At 39.1% G+C, this 23,051-nt stretch overlaps 1 protein-coding gene across 1 annotated transcript in view; it reads right to left on the bottom strand.

The window, feature by feature from the left end:
* Positions 1–23,051, bottom strand: part of DCC (DCC netrin 1 receptor) — a 1,105,239-nt gene that overhangs the window by 106,756 nt on the left and 975,432 nt on the right. Inside the window, exon 21 of the mRNA XM_061130661.1 lies at positions 21,342–21,374. Within this exon, the coding sequence (XP_060986644.1) occupies positions 21,342–21,374 (33 nt within the window). The remainder of the gene's footprint in view (positions 1–21,341; positions 21,375–23,051) is intronic.

The following is a 23,051-nucleotide window of genomic DNA, read 5'->3' as shown; positions in this document are numbered from 1 at the left end:
GAAAATGCTATTTTCTATGTGTGAGGAAAAATCTGTCATGAAAATACTCTTCTAAACAAGCTAAAGCTGACCCCTCACTTCCTCTTTTTTTTCCTCCAATATCCTCGTTAATAGGCCGCCAACAGGTACATCAGTGTTGTTCTAAGTGTTTGTCTTGAACATCTCCGAACAGAAGGAACGGGGGTGTTGGCTCCTAGAGAGACAGAGCCCACCTACTCCTTGCTTCAAGGGGTCTAGTCTAGGCTGTTGCCCACTAGACATGATTTTGTGGCAAATTAGCATTACTACTTTACAAGGGGACAGCACTTTTTGCCTGGTAAGTTGTCTTTGTGTTATATGCCAAGTAGGTGCCTGAGAATGAATTATTGAATATGGAATAAAGACTAGGGGGTGTGTCACAAGACACATAGTCTATTTCTTACAAATACACTAAGAAACAAGGTTTCTTGAGCATCACATTATTGGAAGCACTGCCTTCTAATAGGTGTTCAACAATTACACGAGTAGTCTTTAAGAGAACTGAGCCAGACATTAACCAGAAGTAATTATGCTATCATCCACATTTAATTAACAGTTTTTCACTACAGGTAATTCCCTTTTCTATTGGTATGTTTGTAGAACTGTAATTATTTGATTAGATTTTGAGTTCTAGAATATCTATTAGAAAAAAAAATTTGGGAGTTGAATCTCTATACAAACACAAGAGTGCAGATAATTCTTTATTCACTTTGGAGTTTGATTTGGAGTGTGATTTCTGAAAGTGGTTATCATCAGTGGGTGATGTTGAGGAAGCCAGCTAGGATAACACTCGTTGTTTTTGTCAGATGTACAGATTTTTTTTTTTCCTTTTTGAAGACTTCCAAGTCCTGCTCCTGTGACATTCCTGTGCATACCAAACTTTCTGTGGTTAGCGCTTTTAACTACAGCTTTTCCAAGAGCTTATCATTTTATTTGCAAAAGAATTGTGAAGAAACAAGTCTTGTTACCGGACCATGCATTCATAATTTGTAAAAAAATTCTTTCAGTGTCAAGTCAGAGCTGAACTGAGGGTGTTGGGTTTCCAGCAAGCATTGATAAATTAATCCAATCACATTACATTCTGTTTCCAGGATAAATTGGTACGTTTAAAATCTGCTGGTCAACGACTCTGGGTATATAAACAAGTGGGAATTAGGATGGAGGTTCCGGTGTGTGAGGCAGGAAGGAATGGTGGTGACTGGGCTTCCCTGGCGGCTTGGATGGTGAAGAATCCATCCGCAATGTAGAAGACACAGGTTCGATTCCTGGGTCAGGAAGATACCCTGGAGAAGGGGATGGATACCCACCCCAATATTCTGGCCTGGGAAATCCCAAGGACAGAGGAGCCTGATGGGCTACAGTCCATGGGGTCACAAAGAGTTGGTCATGACTGAGTGACTTAAAAAAGAATGAAATAAGCAATTGTGAAGACATTTTGGGGGGCGATGACTGAAACATAGAGAAGCCTAACCCTTTCCCCAAGCCCCTTGTTTGTGTAACTCTGACACACCTGGGATTTCAATAAGCGTTGCCCACAGGACACTGACAGATCAAGGCTGGAAGAAATGAAGTGAGACAGAAGTTCTGTATGAATATTAAGATGACTTTTCACACATCTGAAAGCAACTAGATTGCAAAGCAGTCAGCCAAAAGAGATGCTAACAGCCCCATCACTTAAGCCACTAAAGCAATAAATGATTCCTGTTGGGAGTCATTCTGTATTGGCTGGAAATTAGGTACATAGCCTGTGGAGGATTTTTCCTATTGCTCTAGCATCCTGACAAATGTCTTTTTAATGAACTTTCTTATTCTCCCAGCTAGTTTGTGGGAAGATGCAGAAACAAGCCCCTGAGCACATCCATATATTACTTAAACATAAATCTCTGTGGGTATAGCACCCTTTAGATTCAGTGAGGCTATTGATTACATGGTGAATTTCAATATGCAGAAGAATATCCGATGTCATAGGTTAGAGCTCTGTGTAAGATAAAGGAACTCGAGATACTTTCGAAATAACAGAGCAGCTGAAAACTTAAGCATTCTACTCACATAATCTAAGGTACTGACATCAGTTAATATTTTGTTGGTTATAATTAGATGGATACCATGAAAGAAAATTAAGTAACTCTTAACAAATCCAACAGGAAATACTTTAAGGAAACTTGATATCATCAACAAGCAAGATTGGATTCATGGTAATTTAAGACTTCTGGCACCTCTTCAGTAAAGACACACAAAACTCATTTTGGGGATATCGAGGAGTCTGGGATCTCTTTATTTAAAGATGTGGGAATCAAATATCATTTTGTGTGCTTCTATGTTTTTGTTCTCTAAAATATGTCTTTTAAATCCCAAGAAGTCTTTTTATGGGCAAATTGGGTAAATGTGTGTGTGTATGTTTGGTCACTCAGTCACGTCAGACTCTTTGTAACACCGTGGGCTGTAGCCCGTCAGGCTCCTCTGTCCACGGAATTTTCCAGGCAAGAATACTGGAGTGGGTTGCCATTTCCTCATCCTAGGGATCTTCCCAATCCAGGGATAGAATCCACATCTCCTGCACTGGCAGGCAGATTATCCACCACAAATAACAAGTTAAAAACAGAAGATTCTCCTGCTATCTTAAGGCAAGAATCACAAAATTGTCAGATGAAACACTAGACTATTACTGTTTCTCAAGTCAAAAGGGCTTTTTGCTGTAGTTGAAACATTAGATGCGTTTAGTAAACTTGGTGAATTTCATAAGCACTGATTAAGGGAAAGAATGACCTAATTAGACTGTGGAAGATGAAAAGTCACTTAAAAGCAAAGATATAAACTACTATTCGTTCCCAGAGGTCTTAATTTTTTAATGGAGCATAAAACTGATAATAATTCACTCAAAATATACTAAGTGCCCACTATAGGCAAGGCATAGTCCTCGATGCTCATGGGAGGGGTAGCAAAAAAAGATTTATTAGATATAGAACCTGCCAAGACAGATGGCGTTGGCTCACTGAATCCAAATCCTATACAGGACTACTTATGGTTAATATTAGCTAATATCAGATCATTTTTAACTTATTCTGACTTTAAAGATTTAAGAATAAGTTAATTCCTACTATAAAATAACTATTACTAAATTGATGTACTATTACTATAAAATCACTACTAGGTTTCAGTGAAAATATCTTTCATTTATCTAGTTTTTTTAAAAGAAGTACATGCAAATAAAAGATAATATATTATTTTTAGTCTTGTACATTTCACAATTGAATTTATCTTAAATCCATTGATTCCTTTTTTTTTGCTTATGGTACTAAACCTCTAACATTTTTCAAAATTAAAAATTACAAAAAAAAAAATTACAAATAAGTAATAAATATATGGATATTTAAACACAACATTTGTGGAAGTAATACATGTGAATGTATGAAGTTTTTAAAAATTATTCAAATAAAGCTCCACATAGTTCAAAAAACTAGAGATAGGTAGTTTCTTTTTTCATTAAGGAATTAGTAATATGATTTTACAGGAACAACAGGAATGAAAATGTACTATGTAAATATAGTATTATATTCTCAAGAATATAAAGAAGAGCTCTTGTGTTACTCTGTACCCAAATTTCCTAATAGAAATTAGGGTGAGGAACAGAATTAAGATGATAAAGTAACGAATCTCCTAACCAACCATGGATTTCATCCAGATAATTCCATCCAAAAAACTGTTTCTTCCAAAAAGTTTTGATTACTGAAGCAAAGCACCTTTCTCTGGTTTCAGAAAGAAGAGAAAAAAAAAAAAGGACATGATCCCATATTTGACTTGAAAAGAGGAAGACTGGGACTTTTTCAAGTTATTTAAAAATAGTTTATACAGTCTTAACTTTATTGTATTTACATACCTCTAAGGAAGGTCCAAACCAAAAAATTCATGCTCCTCCACTGTTTATACTCTTTAAACAGTATAAATGCTAAAGTCACTTAAAGAGTTATTTTCTATGCTTTATTTAAAGGATAGATCATCTTATTTTGGCAAGAGAAACAAACTCCCTTAGGCAAAAGTTAGTCTCCGTGATTTTCTTACTAGCTACTCTCTGGATTGAGAGAAAAATGAGCAGAGGTAACATAAATTCTTTCGGGATGTGCGCTCATTATTATATTTCTTGGTGCTTACCACAGTGACATTTATACCATACTCTCAATACTTGATAAATGACTAAGCTGAGAACACTTTGTAATGTGTTAATAACAAACATACTTTAAGTTATTACTATTACACGTTAATGTTTATGTTATTCTTACATTATTACTTAAAATATTGCTTCTATATTTGTACTGAAGTGTGTAAAATTAAACAGTATAATGCTTACATCAGACATGAAGTTTTAATACATACGGGCAGATGAAGAATATTCCCTATGGTAAAATTGTTTAGCACCTCAGTTCAGTTCAGTTACTCAGTCGTGTCCAACTCTTGGCGACCCCATGGACTACAGCATGCCAGGCCTCCCTGTCCATCACCAGCTCCCCGAGTTTACTCAAACTCATGTCCATGAGTTGGTGATGCCATCCAGCCATCTCATCCTCTGTCGTCCCCTTCTCCTCCTGCCTTCAATCTTTCCCAGCATCAGGGTCTTTTCAAACGAGTCAGTTCTTCACATCAGGTGGCCAAAGTATTGGAGTTTCAGCTTCAGCATCAGTCCTTCCAAGGAATACTCAGGACTGATTTCCTTCAGGATGGACTGGTTGGATCTCCTTACAGTCCAAGGGGCTCTCAAGAGTCTTCTCCAACACCACAGTTCAAAAGCCTCAGTTCTTTGGTGTTCAGCTTTCTTTATAGTCCAATTCTCACATCCATACATGACTACTGGAAAAACCATAACTTTGACTAGACAGACCTTTGTTGACAAAGTAATGTCTCTGCTTTTTAATATGCTGTCTATGTTGGTCATAGCTTTTCTTCCAAGGAGCAAGCGTCTTTTAATTTCATGGCTGTAGTCACTATCCGCAGTGACTTTGGAGCCCCCAAAAATAAAGTCTGTAGAAAAGATAAATTCACCTAGAATTTGAGTTCTAGAGTGGTTTTTCTGAGTGGATGTTTATAAGTTCAGAAAGGAGTGAATGGAAATTTATTCTGCAGAGGACATAGAAAAAGCTGAATGTGGTAGTTCTAATCTATTTTTAATCCATTCTTCCTGACTGAAGTTAACAGAGGGTCCTTCAGAATGGAACTCACACAATCAATCCCAAGATATAGGCCATAATCTAAATTAAATGGACAGACTGGTTGTCTAACATTCGTTCAATATATATCCTCCCAAGGATACACAGCACTGAGATATCTTCTTGATCTTAGAAATTGTTTCATTGAAGATAATTCTGGTGATAATGAAGGGAAGTGCATTGATTTTCTGTCTTGTATACCAGTGGGTAAAGATAATGCATTGATGCCATGTGAATATAATTTTACTGCTCAGTACACAGATCATATTGAGATATATTTAAAGCAGATGCTTTTCCAGAGGCTGAAAAATGTGACTAAGAGTTGGTAACCCTGCTGACTTTGAAAAAAGGTATCAAAACTAGGAAGCAAAATCATAGCCTATACCTAGGATATTTCAAACATATATTAACAGAAAAATGAATGAGCTCTTTTCATCCTTTCCTCAGGTTCAACACATTGTTTTCAAGCTAACATGAAAGAAAGTTCACTGATTAAAAGAAAGTATAATATTACTACTTCATATACAAGGGCAACTAGCATGTACTGAGGCTGCATTATTGTTATTCAGTTGCTGAGCCATGTCCTCATCTCTGTGACCTCATGAACTGCAGCACCCCAGGCTCCTCTGTCTTCCACTACCACCTGGAGCTTGTTCAGATTCATCTCCATTGAGTTGGCGATGCTAACCATCTCATCCTCTGTCACCCGCTTCTCTTGCCTTCAATCTTTCCCAGCATCAGGGTCTTTTCAAATGAGTCTGTTCTTCACATTCATCAGGTGGCCAAATTATTGGAGCTTCAGCTTCAGCATCAGTCCTTCCAATAAATATTCAGGACTGATTTCCTTTAGGATGGACTGATTGGATCTCCCTGCAGTCCAAGGGATTTCAACAGTCTTATCCAACACCACAGTTAGAAAGCATCAATTCTTGGGGCTCACACTTCTTTATGATCCAACTCTCATATCTGTACATGACTACTGGAGAAACCATAGCTTTAATTATATGGACCCTTGTCAGCAAAGTGATGTCTCTGTTTTTAAATATGCTGTCATAGTTTTCCTTCATGAGTGCAGTCACTACTGCAGTGATTTTGGAGTACAAAAAAATAAAATATGTCACTGCTTCTGCTTTTTTTCCTTCTACTTGCCATGAAGTGATGGGACTGGATGTCATGATCTTAGTTTTTTGAATGCTGAGTTTCAAACCAGCCTTTTCACTCTCCTCTTTCACCCTTATCAATAGTCTCTTAACTTTCTACCAGCAAAGTGGTGTCATCTATATACCTGAGGCTGTTGCTATCTCTCCCAGCAATCTTGATTCCAGCTTGTGATTCATCCATTCAAGCATTTTGAATGATGTCATCTGAATATAAGTTAAATCAGCAGGGTGACAATATACAGCCTTGATGTACTCCTTTCACAATTTTGAAACAGTCTGTGTTCCATGTCCAGTTCTAACTGTTGCTTCTTGACCCATGTACAGGTTTCTCAGGAGACAGGTAAAATGGTTTGGTATTCCCATCTCTTTAAGAATTTTCCACAGTTTTCTGTAATCCACACAATCAAAAGTCTTAGCATAGTCAGTGGACTGAAGTAGATGTTTTTCTCAAACTTCCCTACTTTCTCCATGATCCAGTAAATGTTGGAAATTTGATCTCTGGTTCCTCTGTCTCTTTGAAACACAGCTAGTACACCTGGAAATTCTTGGTTCATATACTGCTGAAGTCTGGTTTGAAGGATTTTGAACATAATCTTGCTATCATGTTACTGCAGATGGTGACTGCAGCCATGAAATTAAAAGATGCTTACTCCTTGGAAGAAAAGTTATGACCAACATAGACAGCATATTAAAAAGCAGAGACATTACTTTGCCAACAAAGGTCCATCTAGTCAAAGCTATGATTTTTCCAGGAGTCAAGTATGGATGTGAGAGTTGGACTATAAAGAAAGCTGAGCACCACGAATTGGTGCTTTTGAACTGCGGTGTTGGAGAAGACTCTTGAGAGTCCCTTGGACTGTAAGGAGATCCAACCAGTCCATCCTGAAGGAAATCAGTCCTGAGTATTCCTTGGAAGGACTGATGCTGAAGCTGAAACTCCAATACTTTGGCCACCTGATGTGAAGAACTGACTCATTTGAAAAGACCCTGATGCTGGGAAGGATTGAGGGTGGAAGGAGAAGAGGACGACAGAGGATGAGATGGTTAGATAGCGTCACTGATTCAATGGACATGAGTTTGAGTAAACTTCAGGAGTTGGTGATGGACAGGGAGGCCTGGCATGCTGCAGTCCATGGGGTCGCAAAGAGTTGGACACGACTGAGTGACTGAACTGAACTTGCTATCATGTGAAATGAGTGCAACTGTACAGTAGTTTGAACATTCTTGGCATTGCCTTTCTTTGAGATTGGAATGAAAAACTGACCTTTTCCAGTCCTGTGGCCACTGGTGTGTTTTCCGAATTTTCTGGCGTATTGAGTTCAGCACTTTAACAGCATACTCTTTTATGATTTTAAATAATTCAGCTAAAATTCCATCACTTCCAGTAACTTTGCTCATAGCAATGCTTCCTAAGGCCCGACTGACCTCACATTCCAGGATATCCAGCTCTAGGTGAGTAACCACAGCACCATGGTTATCTGGGTCATTAAGACTTTTTTTATAGTCCTTCTGTGTATTCTTGCCATATCTTCTTAGCCTCTTCTGCCCCTGTTAGATCCTTGCTGTTTCTGTCCTTTACATGCTCATCCTTGCATGAAATGTTCCCTTGATATCTTCAATTTTCTTGAGGAGATCTCTAGTTTTTCCCATGACATTGTTTTCCTCTATTTCTCTGCCCTATTCATTTAAGAAGACCTTATCTCTTCTTGCTATTCTCTGGAACTCTGAAGTTGGGTGTATCTTTCAGTTTTCCCCCTGCCTTTTGCTTCTCTTCTTTCTCCAGCTATTTATAAAGCCCCCTCAGATAAACACGTTGCCTTCCTGCATTTCTTTTTCCTTGGGGTGGTTTTGGTCACCACCTCCTGTACAATGTTACTCCTAGTTCTTCAAGCACTCTGTCTCCCAGATCTCATCCCTTGATTCTATTAATCACCTCTACGTATAACCATAAGGGATTTGATTTAGGTCTTACCCGAATGGCCTAGTGTTTTCCCTACTTTCTTCAATTTAAGCCTGAATTTCACAATAAGGAGCTGATGATGTGAGCCACAGTCAGCTCCAGGTCTTGTTTTTGCTGACTGTATAGAGCTTCTCCATCTTTGGCTGCAAAGAACATAATCAGTCTGAGTTTGGTATTCACCGTCTGGTGATGTCCATGTGTAGAGTCGTCTCATGTTGCTGGAAAAAGTGTGCTTGCTATGACCAGCGTGTTCTCTTAACAAAACTCTGTTAGCCTTTGCCCTTCTGCCAAACTTGCCTGTTATTCCAGCGGTCTCTTGACTTCCTATTTTTGTATTCTAATCCTGTAAGATGAAAAGGACTTTTTTTCTTTTTTTGCTGCTAGTTCTAGAAGGTCTTGTAGATCTTCACAGAATCAGGCAACTTCAGCTCTTCACCATCGTTGTTTGGGCACAGACTTGGATTACTGTGATTTGAATGGTTTGCCTTGGAAATGAGCTGAGATCATTCTGTCATTTTTGAGACTGCACCCAAGTACTGCATTTTGAACTTCTGTTAACTTGGACGGTTCCTCTGCTACTTCTAAGGGGTTCTTGCCCACAGTAGTAGATATAATGGGCATCTGAATTAAATTCACCTGTTCCCATCCACCTTGGTTCACTGTCTAAGATGTTGATGTTCACTCTTGCCATCTCCTGCTTGGCCATGTCCAGTTATTTACCGTGCTTCATGGACCTAACATTCCAGGTTTCTATGCAGTATTGTTCTTGATAGCATCAGACTTTCCTTTCATCACCAGACCCATCCACATCTGAGCACCATTTCCACTTTGGCCCAGCCTCTTCATTATTTGTGGAGCTATTATAGTAATTGCCTTCTGCTCTTCTGCAGTAGCATATTGGACACCTTCCAACCTGGGGTCGGGGGTGGTGGTGATGGGCTCATCTTCTGGTGTCATACTTTCTGCCTTTTCATACTGTTCATGGGGTTCTCCTGGCAAGAATACTGGAGTAGGTTGCCATTCCCTCCTCCAGCGAACCAGGTGTTATTAGAACTCTTCACTGTGATCTGTCCGTCTTGGGTAGCTACGCACAGCGTGGCTCATAGCTCCATGGAGTTATGCAAGCCCCTTTGCCAGCACAAGGCTGTGATCCATGAAGGGGGTTATTGAGGTTTTGTGCTCAAGGGTCCTGTGGCAAGTCTATGAGCAATAATTGATGGGAACAGGAAGGCATTTGGTGACCTACTCTCGTCAGACCCAGTGCAAGAGAACCAAATAAGCCATTGTCCATCTTTTCCTTGACCATGAGAGGCATTTCTTTGGGGGGTTCTGATTTCTGCCTTTATGCCATAAAATATAAATAAAGTAGGCTCTGACAAGAAGTAAATTCATTTTCTTAACCCAGGTCTCCCACACTGCAGGTGGATTCTTTACCAGCTGAGACACAAAGGAAGTCCAAGCCTACTGGAATGAATAGCCTATCCCTTCTCCAGTGGATCTTCCTAACCCAGGAATCAAACCGGGGTCTCCTGCATTGTAGACAGATTATTTACCAACTAAGCTATCAGAGAAGCCCTCTAAAAATCCTTAGAAATCAGTATAAAATATAAGATTATAATTTCATATACAAATGTCATGAATAGAGTGAACATATAGTTATTATGAAGATTAGAATACTTTAAGGGTGAAACAACCTGCCATTATCAATTTTGCCTGGACCCAAGTGTCAATCAGGATACTTCTGGACAAAACAGAAATTTATTTATTCTAGACATGAACAATTTAAACAAATAAACTCTTAATTCCTAACTCTTGATTGACACTGCAGTTTTATTCTGGGTCCTGATTCCCTGTTCAGTTCAGTTGCTCAGTCGTGTCTGACTCTTTGCGACCCCGTGAATCGCAGCATGCCAGGCCTCCCTGTCCATCACCAACTCCCGGGGTTTACTCAAACTCATGCCCATTGAGTCGGTGATGCCATCCAGCCATTTCATCCTCTGTCGTCCCCTTATCCTCCTGCTCCCAATCCCTTCCAGCATCAGGGTCTTTTCCAATGAATCAACTCTTCGCATGAGGTGGCCAAAGTATTGGAGTGATTCCCTGTAGCACACACATAATCTTTTGTGGAACATGGCAAATGATGTGTAAAGAAAGTTGTGCAAGTGATGTTCTCAACTAGGAAAAATTTTACAAACATTTCACTTTTCATCTTTTGCAAATACAGATAAAAAGCAGCACTAGTCCAGACCAACTCATGTCTGGATTTCTAAGCATGTGGCAGATGTCAATCAAAGAAAAGAGAAGAAAAAATTCTTGTATCTATGAAATACATATGCATGTATGATGCTAGGAAAAATATTTTCCTTAGAAAAGACCCTGATGCTGGGAAAGATTGAAGGCAGGAGGAGAAGGGAATGCCAGAGGATGAGAATGATTGGATGGCATCACTGACTCAATGGACATGAGTTTGAGTAAACTCCGAGAGTTGGTGATGGACAGGGAGGCCTGGTATGCTGCAGTCCGTGGGGTCACAAAGAGTTGGACGTGACTAAGCAACTGAACTGAAGTGATAAGTATTATAAAATAAACACGTATATATGTGCTTATCTATTTCAGAAGAACATTGGTTACTGTTATGAACTCTAACACGGCTCATTTTCAACATCTTCCAAGGGAGAATGGATTAAAAACTCAAAAGGCAAATATCAGGGGACCAACAGAACCATTCAGATCAATGAGATCTTTTGTTCACAGGAAACAGTTAGCCTCATCAAAGGTTTCAGGAAAGGGAAGCTCATACATTCTGATATATATGACTTAAAGTACGATTAGTCTGTGTCAGTTCATCTGGTCACAAAAGAAAACTTTTGTGTCAACTGCTCCTGATCACACATGCCATAAGCTCCCGCCTATGAAAAGTCAAATAAGTTTATTAGCTAGTGCAAATACCATTCACATAAGCTTAGAAGAAAACTTCTGTTAAAATTTAATTGCTAACAGAATAAAAAACAGTGATACCAATAATATTACTAATATGGTAAAGCTAAATGGTCTCTGAATCATTTCCTCTCACAGGAATCTCTCTGAATACATTCTTTCTGATAATGTATCTGGAATAATGGCCAGCATAGGGGTCTAAGAAATCATTTTTAGAGGCAGCCTAGTGTTTATGAAAATCTAAAAAGCATCCTGTTTCTTTAAACATTCTTCCCTGGGTGACTAGATCTTCCCAAGAGCCTGTCCATTGACCAGACTGAAACATGGAGGTGAGGCTGGGTATTACGTGGATTATAAAAGAGCAACCATTCCCAAAGTCTGTGAGGGTCCATTATAGCTTCCCTCGCCTGGACGGTCCACAAGTCTATCCAGAAGGCAGTGTGAGATATGGTTGTGTGTTAGTGAAGTTGCCAAGTAGCACAGCAAGAAGTAACAGAAGAGCATGAATGCTCCTTCTTCTCCAAGTGACTATTACAGGGAAGTTGTAACCGCAGTATGAAAGCTGGAATGGGAGCGTCCTGCTGGCTGCACTGTTAGGATGTGGAAATAACAACATGCTTGGAGCACAGAACTTCTTCATTCATGTATCTGTCCATGCTCCATCCATCCAGCCCACAAATGTGTTGAGTGGACCACCCACTGCTCTAAGCATTAGTAATATAAAAGGACTACTGCAGAGGTTCATAATCTAGTGGGAGAAAATATGTTAAGTGAATAGTAACAACTACATTATAAAATTCAAAAGTTAAAAAAAAAAGATTTTAAGTAGGTGCACATGACAAAACAGGACTATTGACTATTTCCACCTAGAAAATGATGGAAGGTGTTTCAGGGGTGGCATCTGCGGCGACATCACTCAGGGTGACCCCTGAGTTTTCAGTGGTGACACCTGGGAATTAAAAGATGAGTGTAAAAGTACCAGAGAAGAATGAACTGGGGAAGCTTAGAGAAAGAGGCCGAGATGAAATCATAAACCTCATTCTATGCTTTACAAAAGAGTCTAGAGTTTTTCTTATAGGGGACAGATCCACTGAAGGTATTTTAAGCAGAACAGTGACTCAATCAAATATGCATTCTAGAGAGATGATTCTAGCTGAGTGTGAAGAACAAATTAAATACAACAGGAAAGACTCCTATAGTAAATAGGGTGAGGATACCATTAATTACAAATTGATGATGTAGACATTATTAGCTCCATTTTATAGATGAGCAAACTGTGGCTCAGAAAGACTGACTAACATACTCCTTTTAAGTGCTTGAATCTGTCTGACTTTGATGTGATGATTTTACCATTATTGAACAGTTTAATAAATGAAAGATGACGAGGGAGTGAGTGTGGGCAGAACTTAGAGCATATCCTAGAGTTGATCAGGGTGTGTGAGGGGGAGGGCTTTTCTGTGCGGGTTTGGCTTAAGATGGCAGCTCCCTTTTCAGTAAGACACACGAAACACAATGGACTTTGGAAAAGAAACGAAATAGTAGTCTCTGTCACCACGCCAAGCGCTGCGACAAGTGAAGGGGACCCTTCAGAAAAGGCGTGAGAGAAGTGGGCCAAAAGAGCTAGGAAAGCTCTTTAAAGAGTTGATGATGGAGAGTGAGACCCTGTTCCTATTCCAAATTTTCCTTTCCTCGCCCCGACCCACACTCTCACTGATGCTGTTCCCCTCAAACAATGTTTGATCAGCATCAGCGGTCAAGAGTGAATGGGGTTTGCGGGATTCCGGATGCAGGGGAACACTGCTGGTCTTCAGGAGTCAGTGTAAACAGCAGGCACTTGACGTATTTCAGAGTAAACAGCCCTGAGAACTGCTATGTTAGAGCAGAGAGAAACAGCAAAAGCCCTGTTACCAATTTATCTCAACCCCAATGTTCTAGTCTGTACAGTGGTGCCCTAATTACGCCCTGAACATATTTTGCAATCCTCATTCTTTGGGCAGCTTCTTGCTTTTCCCATTCTAGGGTTTTTCTGAGTAAAAGTTAAAGTCATTTTCCCTCTGTAGTCATTTGTGCTGACTCAAGTTTTACTCATATATTTAAACTACTGAATCTTAAGAAGTCTTTTCTGCTACTACTCACAGTGATTCCTATCTGAAACCCCATAACATACATATGCAGATAGTACCACCTGCTTTAGCATTTCACACTTTCCATATTGGGATGCTAGTCTTTACATCCTAACTGTACAGTATCTTTTTGAAAATGAACCCATGGAACCATACTTCTTTCTTATGCTTCATCACACCCAGAAGAGTGCTAGGCAAACAAGTTTTAAACAGGTTGTCAAAAGTGAGTCCAATTGTTTTCATATCGCACATTTGGAATTTCAAAAACTTATCTGCACCCACTACTTTTGATTTTGTTCTTTACACACTCAGGATCATGAGCAGCTGGTGAATGGCAAGTGTATACATTTCCTCTGACAGTAAATGACAGAGAAGGTCAAGAAAGGTGAGGAGGATGAAGAACCTTCACAGAGAGGGTGAAGGTCAAGAAAAGGACCCAGTGGATCAAAATCATCTACAAATGTGACCACCTTCTCCTGAATCACAGAGAACTTGTCTTTCTGTTCAGCTTTAATTTAACAGATAAATATTGAAGATACATTTCCCCTGCTGGAAAAAATATTTTCATATCTTTTTCATCCCCCCCGAGATCAATCGCCTATACAGTCATCCCTCAATACCTGCAGGGATCAGATCCAGAACTTGCCTCAGAGGCCAAAATCTATGGATGCTCAAATATAATAGGTAAACACAGGGCAGGATTCAACGCTGGCTGAATCTGCAGGTTTGGAACAGGAAGATAGGGAGGGCTGACTGCACAGTACCCCGCAGGCATGAGCTCTATTACTTGTGGGTTTTTCCAAACAATACTTTGAATGAGATGGTAAAGTCTACCTTTCCAGATCACTCTGTTTCCCAAATATCTGTGTCATAATTCAATTCAACAAACTCTTATTGGTCAACTATAATATGATAGGTTCATAACTAGAGATTGGGGGTGTAGGGAGGCAGAGATGACAATGTGAAAGAGACTAGCCCTTTGCCACCAAAGAATTTACAACCTGGCCAAGACATTGGGGTACATACATAGATGAACTATAAGAAACAAACAGCATAGCAGAGACTACACTGGGTGTTAAGGACACACAGAAGAATAAATGGCCAGAAAGGTAACAAAGACTTCTTGGACAAAAGACAATTGAGAAGAAGCCTTCAAAGATAAGGACTCATCTCAGAAAGGGAGAATGTGCTGCTAAGGCTAAAAGGACAGCAGGAGTTAGAGCATGGAGTTCTAAAAATATTTTTTGTCCAGAGTGATTTGTGGATCTTTGCTAATAGACAGTGACATTCGTGGAGGGATAAACTGGTTGTGAGTCTAGAAGGGGAAATTTGAGGTCAGACAACCAGGACCTTGATGTCAAAGGACTGACTTCATTCTGCAAGTAACAGTGAGCCATCTGTGTTTCAGGAAGAAAACTGATGAGGCAGAATCCAGGATGATAAAGCAGGAAGAAAATAAAGCTAGGAACTTAATATTTGGCCCATGTCTATGACGAAGAAGGACCTTTGGCATCACAGGGGGCTTGACAATAAGAACTTGCTTAAGATACCTGAGGGCTTATTAATGAAAATGTCTAGCTTTCAGGTCTGAGAAGATTAAAACTATGCCATGAATCATGTTAACTCCTGTGAGCACTAGGTACTTTTTTTTTTTTTCTTTCAAAGTTACCTATTAAAACCTAATAACTTCTGAGAGGTTGACTAGGCAGTTTCTTGGTTGCTTGCTGGGGATAGGATATTTTATGAAATGCACATTACTCATTTGGGGCCTTTTTAACACTATAATTTCCAGAATTGCAAAATTCTGGAGCTGAGAAAAACACATGTGAGAGTAGTTTTTTTCAAGGGAGTGTAGCAAGCAGTTGACTAATAAAGTGAGTTGAAATTACACAGGATAACAGGGTAAAAAGAGGTTTTCATTTTCAATTAAATGACTCCCATCAAAAGGTGCTAAAGGTGTCAATTTCTCAAACAGCAGCCTGGCTCCTCTGATCCAAATCCTGCAAAATCAGAATTACATTAACTAAATTCCAAGCTTGACTAGACTGCCTTGAAAAGCTTATTTCCCTAAAACTGGAAACAATTAACATTCTGTTTATTCATGAGATTAAACCTGTTGAGGTGGAAAATGGCAGGTGTGATGTCAAGGACTTGGCCTGAATACCCTACTGAGGAAACACAAAGGCCTTTAAACTGGGGGAATTTATGGGAAGGGTGTGTAAGTTTCACTTTTTTGATAACAAAGTAGGAGTTGATTAACTTACTGCATTTCCAGAAATTATACATTGGTTCTGAGCGGAGATTCTCAAGCTACTTAGCCTGGGTATATATCTCAGCCTAACTCCTTACATACTGTGAGTCTTTGGGCAAGATTTAACCTCTTAAGAGTTTTACTTTCTGCATCTGTAAGGATGTTGTGAGAACTAAATGTGCTAGTGCAGGCACAACTCACAGAAGAGTGGCAGATAGACAGTGGGAATGCTGACGTGCGAAGGGCGACCCGACGCGAAGATGCTGTGCCTGGGCTTTATTTTTCTAACACCAATTCTAAAATTTGATCATCTTAAACTTAAAAGAAATCAAAGACCATTTGGACTAAATCATCATTTTACAGGTGAGGATGCTGAGAGGAGTTCAGTCACATGCCCAAATCCGCATGGGAGCTCACAGCATCAGCATGGTGCTAGCATCTCCGGCATCCGATCGCGTTCTGGTTCTCTTCCATCACCCACTGAGCTGAAGGAAAAGCCTGGAGCGTTACCAGCCCTTACCACCATTCAGAGGAGTGTAATTCTCTCTCGGCAGTGGGAGGGCAATTCTCAGCAGGCCGCCTTCATCTGGATCTGAAAACTGGCCTGTGAATTTATGCCTCTTTTCCAGGTCTCCTGTTTTACATCACCCGCTCTGCAGGCCGTGGTGAATTAAAGATACGTGACGGTGCTCGAAGCAAGCCATTTTCCCTCATAATTCATATCATCATACAGATCATTTCATGAGGATTCCTCTTTATGGCACTATGTCATGACCACAGAACCTGCACTACTGCCCCGGATGGGCAAGCACAGAAGCACATATGAAATTGAAACCATTTGTGTTCATGCTAAGAAATACTAGTTTTTACATTATCGACACCTCAACACAGAGGATGACATTTTGGGGTTAAATGCTTCCCTAGTGGCTCAGTTGGTAAAGAATACATCTGCAATGCAGGAGACCCAGATTGGATCCCTGGGTCAGAATGATCACCTGGAGATGGAAATAGCAACCCACACCAGTGGTCTTTCCTGGAGAATTCCATAGACAGAGGAGCCAGGCAAGCTACAGTCCATGGGGTCACAAAGAACCAGACACGACTGTGCAACTGCCTTTCCTTTCACTTGCTCAAGGATACAAAAGCAATCAGTTACGATTGAAAGTTTGATCTAATAATTACTTTCGAGAATTGGTCACACTTTATAGTTATGGCTGTCCTCCACCGTGATCCCCAAAGAAGAGGCTTTAATAAATGCTTCTGTTTGAAGATCTAAAAGGTTTAAGCTGATTGTAGAAAAACAAAGGCCAATTTTTTCATAAATAGGGCAACAGTCTACAAAGGAAAGACAGCATACTCTGGGAGTCAGAGATAAACATGTTTGAGTTCCAACTCTTCCTGACACTATATCTGAGTGACCTGCACAACAATTTTGTCTGCTTCCTCATTTGAAAATCTGGAAAGAGAACCAGTGAAAGAACAGTTTTGGTTTTGAAAGTAGATGGTATGTACTGAATTATGTCCTCCCCATCTCCAAATTCATATGTTGAATTTGTGACACCCAGTGTGACTATATTAGGAGATACAGGTCTTTACAGAAGTACTTGAAGTTAAATGAGGTCATAAGGGTGGGGCCTTGATCCAATAAGATTAGCATCCTTATAAGCGGGGGTCATGAGCTCACTCTCTCTCTCTCCACCCTGTGAGGACAATACAGCAAGAAGGCAGCAGTCTGCAAGCCAGGAAGAGAGCTCTCACCAGACACCGACCCTGCCAAACCCTGATCTGAGACTTCCAGCCTCCAGAACTATGAGAAAATACATGTTACTTAACACACCCAGACTGTGGTGTTTTGTATTGGCCGCTCGAGCTGACCAAGGCAGTAGGGATAGCACCACGCTTGTGTTTCCTGAGGTAAGGGACTATCAGGATCATATATTCAGTGCTGCCGCTTCCCACTTACAGGATGACCTCCTGTGTGGTTGTGTATATGTATATGTAGCATGTAGTGGTGGATACACGTGGTTGTTCAAAATAGGGGCTTTGGAAGATGGCTGTCTGCGTTTGAATCATGGTCTGGCTGCTTACCAGCTGTGTGTCTATAGGCAAACGACTTGGACTCTGTGAGCTTCAGCTTCTTTATCAGTAAACTGGGGAAAATGACAGTTTATCTCCCACAGTATCCCCAGGTGGTACTAGTGGTAAAGAACCTGCCTGCCAGTGCAAGAGATGAAAAGGGTGTGGCTTTGATCCCCGGGTCAGGAAGATCCCTTGGAAGAGGGCATGGCAACCCACTCCAGTATTTTTGCCTGGAGAATCCCAGGGACAGAGGAACCTGGTGAGTTACAGTTCATAGGGTCGCAAAGGATCAGACATGTCTGCAGCAACTTAGTACACACACATTGTTATGTGGATTAAGTTAGTCAGTACATGTTAAGCTCTCCGAATGGCAACTGGTGCTGAGAGCTTCATAAGGATTAATTTTACCATTATACACACCCACCCAGACAGAGACACACTCACTTTCCCTTCCCTACCTGACCCTCTAAAAGAGTAAATCTGCAATTAACCTCTAAAATCCCATGATTACTTTAAAACTTACCCTCTGGAAAGAGTAAATCTGCAATTAACCTCTAAAATCCCATGATTACTTTAAAACTTATTGGCTGCTTGTGCCTACAAGAGACTAGAGAAATAATTAAGATGTGGAAAAAGAGATGTGAAAATGCTAGATCTGATCAATTTACTCTTACATGAAGGGGAAAAGGAGTTCTATGTAAATCATCCATCATTTTCATACTAGCATTGCCATTACTCAGAAGAAAACATTTCCCCCCAATCAGAAGCGACTCAAACATAACTGACGTTTTGTTTTCATATTTACGTTCTTCAGGGCAGATATTAAATACCAAGAAAAGGTAACTGTGACAAGAGATCACAGTGACACTTTCTAAAAACAATCGAAACTTTTCTCAGTTTTTCTCATGAGTCAAACTTGACCTCCTGCTTTTTTATTTAGGATTCATCTTTGCAAGGTTACCTCTGACCCAGGGTGCTAAATTTTCTCTCTGAGCAAATTATCTCTCAACAGAAATTCAGCGCTTGTCATAAATATAACTGTAGGATCATTTCACCATGGGAAGGGGACAAATTGGTCTAACAGAGCGCACAATAATGCATATCCAGCTGATTTGCTGTGTACCAAGAGTGGGGATCTTCAGAGCAGCCTTTTCCTATTATTCCCATCAATTTTAAAGGAATCTTTAAACTGGGTTATTTTTCGAGTACTAAGTCTGATTTTGTTTTCAAAGAGTTTTGGATGGCCAACAAATTTTATATGCTTTCTTTGTAAGAATTTAAAGATCTGGCTTATAACCACTAAATTACACACTGTCACTCCCTCTCAATTTTACAAGTAATTAGAGTTTGATGTAAAATTTAGAACCTATCAATTTGACCAACTGTATACCACTTGTGTTTGAGTAAGGGACCAAGTAGTATAAGTAATATTAGATGAAGAAAAAGAACAATTGCCCGAATATATGAACACAGCCACTGGCAATAATTCTTGGGAATTCCTTTTGTTCCAAGTAATTGATCTGATTTCACAGGCAATGTGAGGATCTGAGTAAAATCCATGGAGAGTGTGTGACCAAAGACACTGTACAAAATATATTTCTTGGTAGCTGAAAATATTATTACCAATTAACAAATAACAGCAAAAAAAATTAAAAGGGATCCAGAAACAATTGAAAATCCACTACATTGAGAAGCTTTAGCATACTATCACTCAAATGGCTAATAATGTAACTTTTCATCTGGTTCAGTTATTTAAAAAATGTTTTCATATTTTCTTTCTCTATATGTATACTTTTTCTAAACATAATTTAAAAAATTAGGAGTTGTCTGCCTGTGGAAGCTCCAAATTCATTTAAATTAAGAAAGCTATGCAAAGTTTTAAAAATTATTTTTAATTGAAATTATAAATTCCGCTAATTAACTATTCCAGCTTGAATTTAGATAGCACTAATGTTTAGTTTACCTAATAAAATACATGCTAACTGCCAATTACTTATCATTAGTGGCTTTACAAATATTACTGTTTAGTAGATACTTGTCTTATGAAAATATTTTAAGTGTAAGAGAGTAGGAATATATAGGTGATTAAGTGAAGTGAAAGTTGCTCAGTCATGTCCGACTCTTTGCGACCCTATGGACTGTACAGTTCATGGAATTCTTCAGGTTAGAATACTGGAATGGGTAGCCTTTCCCTCCTCCAGGGAATCTTTCCAACTCAGGGATCAAAGCCAGGTCTCCCACATTGCGGGCGGATTCTTTACCAGCTGAACCACCAGGGAACCTCAAGAATACTGGAGCAGGTAGCCGATTCCTTCTCCAGCGGATCTTCCTGACCCAGGAATCAAACTGGGGTCTCCTCCATTGCAGACAGATTCTTTACCAACTGAGCTATCAGGGAATGATTAATGGAAACTTTAACCCTGGGTGTACATTTCTGTGTGTTGCATCATTTCTGGTCCTGCCTGTATGAAGTATTGGCCATGTTCTCTTAAGCAGAGGAATGATATAAGGACCCAGAGATAAACCTGAATACCGGGTCATTAAATAAAATACTGCTCATGGAGACAATCTGCTACTGTTAGTGAAACAACATTCAGATTCTTAGTATTTGTCAACAGTTGAAAAGTATTCTTGTTGAAAAGCATATTTTCCCACAGTCTACACCATGATGCCTTATGAGACATGATGATGGTAGGGAGGTTATATTGATTATAATGTCTCAAGCAGGAAACAATTACACAAGCTGTGAGCTCTGAATCAATACCCAAAACACCAACGGTCACCAGTCATGAGCATTTCCAAACGCTCTCTTTTTGAAGACTATAACATCCTATAAAAATCAAATGCATAAACTATTCTTTTTTTTTTTCCTTTGGCATTCTACTAATTATCCTTCATGCAAAAATAATGGAATCTTAATATATCAGTCTGCAAATCATGGGAATAAATTCCTATCTACCTGAGAATTGATGGATGTGATTTATCTCCATTTTCCTTTGTGTAAAACCATCTCTGTTTCTCTACACAAATCAGCTTTTAGCAAATGAATGGAAGGAGGACAAAATACTGCAAGTCAAACTGGCTCCTTATTCTTAAAATGGAAACTTTCTGGCTTCAAAATGAACAAAAGTATTGCCCTAAAAAAAAGTTGACCTAACTTTGTTTTTATGTATGAGAAGAAGCTCATTGCAGAGGAAAAGCACACATGATTTATGGGTTTTCTCTGTCGAGCTACAGAACTTTAATCCAGAGCTCATGAAAGGGTGCAAGAGCAGCTTGAAAATTATGCTGAGCTTAATTATACTTAATGTGAATTATTCAGAAGTGCAGACAGAGACTAAAAATTTATTTCATACAAAGAAGCTTGACATTTTAATTGGTCCTTCAGAATGGAGACAAAACAATTTCCTCTCAAGAAAATTTACATCCTCCCTATCAGAGCTGAAACCTCAGCCAAGCAGAACTTCATTAACAAGATTAATTATCACACTAGAGTCTGCTTCATCAGGTGTATGTATGGCCCAGGTAGGAAGAAGAAAATGAAATAATGACTGACATTTCTAAAAGACAGCATTGACTCAAGGAGGGAAAAATGACAGATGAAAACCACCATACCTTGGTCATTAGCCATTTTGTCAGGGTGTTCCACTGTGGAGGAAAGAGAAATAATATTATTAGATATTGGCAGTTTCCATCAAGAAAGGTGACATTTCTAGTCAATGGTTTTATTAGTGAGTTCTCATATCAAGGCCAATGCCCTATTGAAATAAAATTGATAAGGAGTCGGTTACTGTGATTATTTCAATTAAATTAAAGAAAGAATTTGAGAGTAATATTTTGCTGTGTGAATGTGTTATAAAAAATGTTATTTGTAAGAGTCCTCTAAACACAAACTCAAAATTATTATCATGCAAGTTTAATAATACAATTAACAGTAATAAATGCATGCTATTACCAAGTAATTGTCATCCATATATTTTAAATAAGTTAAGGAGGCTATTTTCTTGTATTCATTTTTAGTTTTTCAACAAGAGAACTTAACCAATTCTCACAGGAACAGGGTAAAGTAATAAAATATCATAAAGTTTAATCTGAATGGTTTGATTTTAAATCTTGTGAGGCAAGGTCTTGAACTGTTGACAATTTTAAATGAATTATGTATCGGTCAGTCAGTTCAGTCGCTCAGTCATGTCCGACTCTTTGTGATTCCATGGACTACAGCACGCCGGGCCTCCCTGTCCATCACCAACTCAGACAGCTTACTCAAACTCATGTCCTTTGAGTCGATGATGCCGTCCAACCATCTCATCCTCTATCGTCCCCTTCTCCTCCCTCCTGCCTTCAATCTTTCCCAGCATCAGGGTCTTTTCAAGTAAGTCTGTTCTTTGCATAGGTGGCCAAAGTATTGGAGCTTCAGCTTCAGCATCAGTCCTTCCAATGAATATTCAGGGCTGATTTCCTTTAGGATGGACTGGTTGGATCTCCTTGCTGTCCAAGGGACTCTCAAGAGTCTTCTCCAACACCACAGTTCAAAAGCATCAATTCTTTGGTGCTCAGCTTTCTTTATAGTCCAATTCTTGCATCCATACAAGACTACTAGAAAAGCCATAGCTTTGACTAGATGGACCTTTGTTGACAAAGTAATGCCTCTGCTTTTTAATATGCTGTCTAGGTTGGTCATATACAGAATAATGTATACCGTTCTTGAAAATAATTTGTCAGATTTTAAGGTATCTCTAAAATTTTGAAAAGTGGCTTCTGTTAACCAAATGTAACTATATATGAGGTAAATCTGTGAAACACTGCGTTCCTAGAAATTGTGAAATGACATTTTGACTAACATAGATCTCTGTAAGTTTCCATCAGTTAGACTTATTTCACCTACACTTGATTTTCTTTGATCTTTGAGTCTTCTGGGTTTATTTAACTCACTTAATTGCAGTCAAACACTTAGGCTACCATATTTGCTGGTTTGCTTTTTGTAGATGTCTCAAAGTCAGATAGAGAAAAATATAATAGATTCTGAAGGGCAGCAACCTATAATCTATTCAGTTTTCTCATTACATGTGGTGGTCTCATAGCAAATCCGTCATCATTGTTTGAAAAATACTTAAAGCAAATATCTTTTAGGTGGCAGTCCTTCCTTTTTATTTTAATTGAAAGAATACAAATCATTGTCCAAAAGAAAATATAGAATCAAAATACTTAAATAATAATGCTGTTAGTAAAAACCACTTTCAAATATAGAGTTTATAAATGCTATATCACAGAAGGACAAAGTCCTAAACCAGAGACCATTTGCAATTTCTTTCATTTTCAAATAAT

This window comes from Dama dama, chromosome 27, assembly GCF_033118175.1.
Source record: "Dama dama isolate Ldn47 chromosome 27, ASM3311817v1, whole genome shotgun sequence".
Lineage (NCBI taxonomy): Eukaryota > Metazoa > Chordata > Mammalia > Artiodactyla > Cervidae > Dama > Dama dama.
This window is presented reverse-complemented; position numbering and strand designations above follow the sequence as displayed.